At 37.0% G+C, this 9511-nt stretch overlaps 1 protein-coding gene across 1 annotated transcript; it reads right to left on the bottom strand.

The window, feature by feature from the left end:
* On the bottom strand, window positions 1–1915 carry LOC125578114. Its single transcript, XM_048740408.1, has 4 exons — window positions 1519–1915; window positions 1080–1444; window positions 269–894; window positions 1–187 (listed from the first exon to the last, which is right to left on the bottom strand). The coding sequence occupies exons 1-4, from the start codon at window positions 1913–1915 to the stop codon at window positions 1–3; spliced, it is 1575 nt and encodes a 524-aa protein (XP_048596365.1).
* Window positions 1916–9511: the final 7596 nt, after the last annotated feature.

The following is a 9511-nucleotide window of genomic DNA, read 5'->3' as shown; positions in this document are numbered from 1 at the left end:
TCAGCTTTCAACCACCATTATGTCAACCTCAACATCTTCATTACGATTAACTGCTTCTTGAACTGGTACTGAATCCTTAAGGAACTCTAAACAAAATGCAACGCATTCTCCAGCTAAATACGCCGCAGCCATACATGCTTCTGGCCTTGCATAATTCTTAACAAAAACCTTTAGTGTTTTCATGTACCTATAACTTAGTCAGGAAATATGAATTAGTCAAACATCATTGCGGGAAATACATATATTGAAGCAAATGAGTACATCAAACCTTTCGAAGGGATACATCCAGCGGAAGTGTAATGGTCCTCCCAAGCGTGCCTCTTTTGATAGATGTATTGGAAGGTGGAACAAGATATCCAAAAGGGCTGGAGGGAAGAAGCGCTCCAGTTGACACATTGTTTCCACAAACTCTGTCTCCATGGATATAAGTTTCTCCGGGTCAATGATGCGCTGACACAACCTGTTGAAGTAACTACATAATCTACTTATGGCTATCCTAGGACCCCTATGTAACAACCCTCTTAATGCAGATGGTAACAAGTTCTGTACTAGGACATGATGATCATGCGACTTTAAACTACCAATATTTGGAGGGTTAACTGAAACACTATTCGCAATATTGCCACAATTACCATCAAGACCTCTAAACTTAGCTAACCTTTGGCAGAAAATGGTCTTCTCTTTCTTCGATAACCAGTAGGCAGCAGGAGGTAAGTATGTTTTTTTTCCCCTCACCTCTATGTGCAAGTGCTTTTTGATTCCAATATCTTCTAATTCTTTTCTTGATTTCAACCCATCTTTTGACTTCGCACTTTGCATCAAGAGAGACAATATAGCATCTGACACATTCTTTTCTACGTGCATAACATCAATATTGTGACGAACAGGCAACTCCTAACACATTAAACAAGAAATTGTTAGGCATATTCATATACAACAATCACATAATATAGGTTAGTTAATTACTATACTTTACCTTCCAGTAAGGTAGTTCAAGGAATATTCATCTCTTTTTCCACCGCCATAGTTCATTTGATTTTTCACACTCTTCTTCTTGAACCCTCTCATCATCTTCTAACTCTGGTATTTTCCTTTTTTTCCTTCTCAAGAGGTCTACCAAAATCATTCCTAAAAGCTTGTAGTGTCTCATATATCTCAGCGCCAGTTTGTATCCTATTTGCATTCCCTTCCTCCACAGTGTTGTCAAACCAAGTTTTTTTATATCTGTAATGATGGCCAGGCGGTAGTCTCTTTCTGTTTCCCATGTAGACAAACTTGCGGCTAAACTTAAGCCACCTTGCAGGTGTATCCTTTCCACATATATTGCAGGCTTGTTTCCCCTTTACTTTACATCTAGACAGTGTTCCTAAGGCTGGATAGTCACTGATACTCCAAAGCAGCAAGGCTCTGAGTTTGAAATTCTCCTTCGCAAATGAGTCGTACACTTCAATACCCTCAGCCCCCACAAATCTTTTAGATCGTCTATCAGTGGTGCTCGGTAAACATCTATGTTATTACCAGGAGCTGTTGGACCAGGGATCAAAAATGTCAACATTATATTCTCAGCCTTCATACATATGATTGGAGACGTGTTATAGTTCACTAACAACACTGGCCATGTGCTGTGATTGGGGTTTTGCATGGAGAAAGGGTTCATCCCATCTGTAGAAATCCCAAGTCGAAGATTCCTTGGATCAACAGCAAAGTCTGGCCATTTATCATTCACGTGTGCCCAAGAGATAGAATCAACGGGGTGTCGCATTGTACCATCTTCAGCGGCATTGGTATAGTGCCAACGCAGATCTTCAGCCATCCTTTTTGATGTGAATATCCTCCTAAATATGTCCTTGATTGGAAAATATCTAAGGACCTTTGCCGGAATCCCGACCTTTATCTCATTACTGTGCTTATCCATTTCCTATCTAGAAACTTTGCATCTTGGACAGCTTTCTAGGTTCGCATACTCCTTCCTATACAGTATGCAATCATTCTTGCAAGCGTGAATATTGTCGTAGCCGAACCCAAAGATCTTCAGAAATTTCTTGATTGCAGCTAAACTCTTGGGAATGACATTGTCTTCAGGTAGCAAATCCTCAAGTAAAACCAATAGCTGATCAAAGTAGTTCTCCGACACACCACTTTTAACTTTGAATCTGTAAAGTCCCATGATAGCTGAAACCTTCGTGTGTTTGATACAATCCGAGTACAATGGCGTTTGAGCGTCTCTTAGCTTTTTTCTAAACTCAGTTTCCTCTGGTGCTTCATCATCTTCATTTGTCACTACCCCATTGTCAGTTGTCTGGTTTTGACCACCTTCATCCATGGAGAATGCTGTCTTAAACAAATCAAATGCCTCCGTTTCATATTGAAGAACATTGTCTTCTGCAGAAGCTTTTTTCACCATGAATACTCCAACAAAAACTCTTATACTTCTTATCCATACCCCTAATCACCAAATGCTCCACAATTTTATCCAGTGAGGGATGGCTCAGATTGCAGCAGTTTCTACAAGGGCATAGCATTTCAGACAGACCTCCCAATCTTCTTGCTGACGAATTCACGAAATTAGTTGCTCCTTCTGAGTACTCGTGACTATTCCTACAAGAATCAGACAAAAGAAGTTAGCTTTCTTTCAATCGGCGAGTACAAGTGAGCTCGAGAGATTTTAGGTTATACCTTGGAAGCCAAATCCACGTCTTATCCATTTGCTTTCTTTCAATCGACGAATACAGGAACGGCCGGTGCGATTTTAGCTCGAGAGATTCATTTGCTTTCTTTAGGGTTTGTTCAAATCAAAGCTCGTGAGACATAACACGAGATGTTGTGTTCTGAAATTTTCCAATGCAAACAGAGACAGGAAAAATGAACGGTTGTGATCAAAGTTATGGAGATAAAACGAATGGTGTATGATTAATCAGAGCGCAATCTTAGTGGTTGCTCCTCATTGGCTCAGAAAAGAACGGCTCAGATCAAAGTTACCAAGACGAATCAAGGTTATTAATTTTGTTTTAAATCGCCACGTCTGCAATCTTGGAGGTTACTCCTTATTGGCTCAGGGTATTAATTTCGTTTGAAATCTGAAAATTAACATATAAAATAGGATATTAAGCATAAAAGTATAAATTAAATATTAAAAAATAAAATATTAGTATTCCAATTTTTTAAAAATTATTTCTTATAAATTTAAAATTTTTATATGAGCTTTTATAAAATTGAACAATCTAACTCATATGTTCATAAACACTGCTACTCATTTGTATGTACAATAGCTTTAGGGTATAGGGTTTGAACAAATGAGTGTTTATAAAATTTATAACTAATAATTTTTATGAAATTAAGATTACAATATCATTTTTATAGTGACCAAAATTGAGAAATCAAGAAAATTAGGATATAGGGTATACATTTGTACTTTAGTGTTTAGGGTTTTCACTTTAGGGTATAGGGTTTTAATTTTTGGTCTTATCGTTTATGGTTTTAATTTTTAAAGCTTATGGTTCAATGTAAAATTATGCACTTTAGGGTAAAGGATCATAATATTACACATAATATTTGTTTTTGTTTGTTAACCATAACATAATATTACACATGATTTAACCGAGCATATAAGTACTTAAACATTATATCACACACTAGAAATACATAACCGACATAACAACTTGAAAACTGTTTCAGATGACAAGTTTTAGATGAAATTAATTTTGTCATTTGGCCATGCCACAACCGAGCATATTGCATCAGACATGTATTCAATCTCAGCGGTTGGCCTCCCGACATTTGCATTACCGATCTTAGCCACATCAATCCACACCTTGCTTGCATTTGGACCTAGAGGTATAAAGTGGCACAACTCATCAGCTACCTTACGTCCAAAGTTGTTGCAATCCAAGAGAATACACTTATGCTTTGGACTTCTGGTCGAACTAATGCTGCCTGGACTCTACAACTCAAACAAGATGACAGAAGCAAGTTCCAACATCAATTAAAGACTCAACATCAATCATCAGACAAACAAATAAAATAACTTCATGTCAATAACATACCACTGCTTTTTTCTTGGCTGGTTTTGAAGGTGATGCTATTTTCTTGCCTGTAGTTTTAGGAGGTGTTGCTTATGTAGCGGTTGTAGGCATGATTTCAACCTTTAGGACTGACCATGCTATTTTCTCACTAAGTGCATCACCAATCAAGAACATATCAGCGGTTGTCCTCCACAAATATTCCTGATCATTGAACACCTTCACAACTTCGATACTAACAGCATTGGGACCTAGAGGTATATAATATACCGTATATTGTTAACCATCTCTTTGGATTTAGATGAGCACACGAGACCTTCATAAATAACCTCATCCTCGTCCTTGGTCCAATCATATATCTTACATCTTCGAGATTCACCTTCTTTTGTTTGCTAAAATGTAAGAAGGTAATGATTAGAGAGAACACAATTGTTGTAAGAAGAAAATAAGATTTGAATTTTTACCATGGATATATCTTCAGAAAAGTTTGGATCCCTATCCAAAATAACTTTATCCATTGGCCAATATATTTTGTATCCCACAGCTTCATCAAGAGTTAACACATCTGTCGTAGGCCTCCAGAGCGAAGCTACTGAGCTTAGTGCATACTTAACAACGAGAGCCACTGCATTAGGACCAATTGGTATACGACCAATTTTGTACTTCGGTTCAGCAGAGCAGAATTCTCCTTCACCAACAACAACATCTTCTGATTCAATCCAATCCAGTATTTGTACTCTGACTTCTGCTTTGAATCCACCACTACTCTCAGATGTTTCAGCATCACCATTACTTTTCTGAGAGAAGGCAAAGGAAATCATAAATGTCTTATAACTAATTGACCAAATGTAATGAAAAGGATTATCTTCTTCCCAGCTAAGTCTCGCACTATGCCCTTTAACTCTTCAATCTCACTTTTCATTTCTGCAATCTTTGCATATCTAAATTGCAGAAATGCTAGCTTAGTAGCCGTAATCCCTCTACTAAACCTCCTTACTCGTTCAGGTTTGTCTTTTCCCAAAACCTTGCTCACAGCATCTTCCCTTATGTTATCAGCAGCTGATGTTGAGTCCATCTGACTATCAAGTGACTGTATTTGTTCTAGATACATTCATTTAAACACAAAATAATTCATTGACACAATCTATTAATTATGCACAATATACAACTTCCATAATTCTTACAATAGTCTCAGCAAACTGGGGCTTCACAGGCTTACCATCAGCATGAGTGTGTCCTGTAATACATACCTTACTCCTACTCACCTTACTTGGGTCTTTACTCTTTTTTTCTATATTAAAATAGACATATCTCAGTACCATTTTAATTTAACAAGCTGTACAATATATAGATGTTTGACTACTCTTTTACCATATCTTCAGCCAAACGTAGCATTCCTTTGCGGCTGGTGGTATGAGGAATCTGATTTCTTCTCATCTCTCTGTACTTGTTACTCACTTCCTACAATATAAATATGACAGTGATTAAATCTATAAGACATGACCTTTAAGGATGAAAGTTACTTAGTCGTAGATAACTCACCGTGAAAGTTTTGGTAGTTTTGCTCTTAACCCAAGAGTTCCACACTTGAATGGATGGGTGTTGCTCGGTTTTAAATCTATTCTCTCAGCTGCAGTCTTCGCAGCACGTACTTGTGACACTAGCCTCGACTTCCCAGCCCTCCACAAATTTCTCAGCTGCTTGAAAATAACAGCTTTCTGCCACTCCTCTTGCAAGTTAAACTCCCTTGCATCACAATAAGCAAAGGTCAAACATATTTCAATTTAATGTTCGACAAAACATATAAATATATATATATACAAACCTGAATTTCTTCCCACATTGTTGCTTTAGTCGCTGCATCAAGATTTCTCCAATCAGCAAGTGTAACCGGAACATGTTCCCTCACAAGAGGACCAAGAAAAGACGATAGTGTTACTGACCAGGTCCAATATGATCACCAAAGTCATTGAATGTGACCATAATCTTTTCATTGGGATTTTCAGCCACTATACGCTTCTTTGTTGGTCCTCTTTTATTTTTTTTTCTTTCACTTCATCCCCTGCTAGCTCAACTCCTTCAGTACTAGGAATCTTATCATCTTGAGCATTGCTAACTCCATCTTCTCCCATATTGAGAGCTTTTTCTTCGTTCCCTTTCTCATTGCTAACTCCATCTTCTTGCATATCGAGAGCTTCTTCTTCGTTTCCTTTCTCATTGAGAACTCCATCATCTTCCATATTGGCTGCTTCTTCTTCATTATCTTTCTCATTGAGTACTTCATCTTCTTCATCCTCTCCTTCTATCCCAGCATCTTCTTTATCATCTTCAGACATTGCCTTCTCAGCCTGATCAGCCTCATCTTCTACCTCATCATCTTGAGCAGGTGTTACGTCTTCTAGCTCATCATCTTCATCTTCTACCTTATCATCTTGAGTAGGTGTTACGTCTTCTACCTCATCATCTTCATCTTCTACCTCGTCATCTTGAGCAGGTGTTACATCTTCTACCTCATCATCTTGAGCAGCCTTTTTCTTGATTCTACTACTTCTTCTCGTTGGCGTTAGAACTACATTCTTTTTTGGGGAAGTCTTTTTCTTTGTTGTTCTTTTCTTCACTTTTAGTGTTGTTGCAGAACCAACTTGTGGAGTTGGATCTACTACCTTCAAGCCTTGATTACGCCTACTCCGACGAGAACCAACTTGTCCTCCTCCTCTTGTCTTTGCCATTTCTGAAACTAATAAACAAAGAACAAATTCGATCAAAGTAAAATCAAAACCCAAAATCAAAATCAAAATCAAAATCTAAACCTAACATCACAAACTTGGACATGCATGTGTTAAAAAAAACTAAGAATAGAAACCCCAAATCAAAATCGGCAAAATCACAAACTTTCACATGAATCAAAATCGAAACCCACAATCAAAATCGAAACCTAAAATCAAAAGAGATTTGAATCAAAGAGATACCAATCGACATGCATGTTCACACAAACATAGAATCAAATCGAAGAGATACCAATCAAAATCATGGAGGAAACTTTATAATCTAAACTCAGAATCAAATCGAGACTCATAACAATTGAAGCTTCGATTCGAGAGAACTCTCGGGATTTTCTTCGGAACTATGAAGAACAAAGGGTTTCGATTCTAGTGGAATGTGAAGAGAGTGAAGACAAAAGGGTTTTGATTTTAACTTAAGTACTTTTTAATATATTTTTTCATATACGATAGCATTTATTTTTTGATTTGTAATGGTACGGTGCCTCCACTTACCAAATTAACGCGGCTGAATTATTCTGTTTTCCTGCGATTACAAACAGAGCTTTTAAATTTTATAAACGCTATTGTAAAGGCCAGTGGTGGTATACAATGGCAGAAATGCCAAAAACGCTATGCTACGATGCTATTAATACCCACATTTCCTGTAGTGCCTTGTTCACCCCTGCAATTTACTATTTAATTGTTTGCCTAGCTTAATCATAAACTGATTAGGATCTATTGTGTGATTTATCTCCTTGTGGATTCAATACTTAAGTACTACGACCGAACCTCTTATTTGAGAGAATACAAGGAAGATGTGTATGTTGAGAAACTAAAGGGTTTTGAGTCAAATGAAGTAAGTCAAAAAATGCTGAAAAAGGCATTGTATGGTCTTATTTATACAAGCACCAAGAACATGTTCAAGTAGGCTTAAATGTTATAATTTCATGAGAAAAGGATGAAAAATGATACTCCAAGCATACACTATTTGAAAAATAAAAGGGGAGAGCTCATTGATATTTAGCGTGTATGTAGATGATCAAATTTACACGAGTAACTTAGAACTACTGCTTAAAGGGTTTAAAAGGTCTATGGAAAAACGAATTTGCAATGAATGACTTGGAGATAAAGAAATGCTTCTTGGGAGTAAGTGATGCAAGATAAAGATGAGATCTTCATTATTTAAAAAATAATATTCTCTTAAAACATTGGAGAAATTAGGGATGAAGGACTGTGACTCAGTCAAGAATTCGATGAAAAAAAGAGCCAAACACTTAGTAGATTTAACTAAGACAAGAAGATAGTCGGGGTAATTTTATGACATCAACAAGGCCTGACTTAACCTACTCAGTGAATGTGGTAAGTAGTTACATGGAGAATCCAGTCGAGTTAAATATGCTAACGTTGAAAAGGATTTTAAGATATGTTCAAGGCATAGTCAAGTTTTGAAATTCAGCATAAACGAAGTGGAGAAGAAAAATTGGTAGGGTATGTGGATACTACGCAAATGATGAAGACAATCGAGACGCACATGAGATTATAATTTTATGGCCGTGAAGGTTCAATGTCTTGGAGCTCAAAGAAATCACCTATTGTCAGACTCTCAGCAACGTAGGCTGAGTACGTAGTTGCGACTAGTGGAGCATGTCAGGCAGTATGGTGAAAAAGTGTACTATAAGAGTTTGGATTGAACAAGGCGATGGCACAGTTCTCCACTGTGAGAATAGTTCTCAACATCAAGTTGTCTAACAATCTGGTGTTCTATGGATGAAGTAACCACATTCAAGTAAAGTTTCACAATCTTTGCAAGCTTGTAAAAAAAGGTATCATTGCAATGTTGTACCGTCCTACTAGGAAGCAGCTGTCGGACATCATGACAAAACAAATCAAACTTGAATTGTTAAAAAAAAGTTGAGAAGAGATATGGGAGTTTGTTCGGATAATATTAAATTAAAAAATAAATGTTTCAATTTAAGGGAGTTTGACCAATAAAAGATGACTGAATCTTTAGCTGTTTGGTTAAGTTGTTTGCAGTTTTGGAGTTTAGAACAAGTAATCATGAAACAACTTCAAATCGTTAGCTGGCTTTTTAGGACTTTTGTTTAATTGTATTGCATACGATTATCCATAAGAAAACCAGTACTATAATATAGTTATCCTCTTGTTCTATAAAATATCAACTACAGTTTGAACTGATACAAGATTTTCGTATGTCTATTGACAGATATGAAGTTGATTCTCTTATTGATGAACTCCTCTTCCACACCAAAAAAATGTCAAAGCCACCACAAAATAAATCGAGAAGATTGTGAGGAACTTAGCATCATTTAGCTTAGCAAACGTATTTTGCTGCAGCTTGGGACTACCTCCGTTCAAGTAAAAATCAGTGGTTACATTGTTCTTAGATAGGAACGTGTGAATCCCTCTGGTAGTTGTACAATGTAGTTGTGGAATAGAAGATGGATTCGCGTAATTCTACAAAGTGCTATGAGTTGCTTAGGGCTTAGCTTAACTCTCCAAATGCTATTTCATAAATCAATTTGTAAAGGCAGCGATTGCTGTGAGAAAATTTTACCGTTGCGTTTGGGATTTTTCTGCGGTCTAATGCAACTTGGCGTTATTATCTTACAATTTAGCATGCCCTACCAGGTGGCCTGTAGAATTTACTGAAGACGCTGTTAGAGATATGTGGACGACATTAACAGTAAGGATTTCAAGTGTGTTTGAGAT

This window comes from Brassica napus, chromosome A9, assembly GCF_020379485.1.
Source record: "Brassica napus cultivar Da-Ae chromosome A9, Da-Ae, whole genome shotgun sequence".
NCBI classification, from domain to species: domain Eukaryota; kingdom Viridiplantae; phylum Streptophyta; class Magnoliopsida; order Brassicales; family Brassicaceae; genus Brassica; species Brassica napus.
The sequence above is the reverse complement of the archived record's forward strand: the minus strand, read 5'-3'. Positions and strand labels throughout refer to the sequence as shown.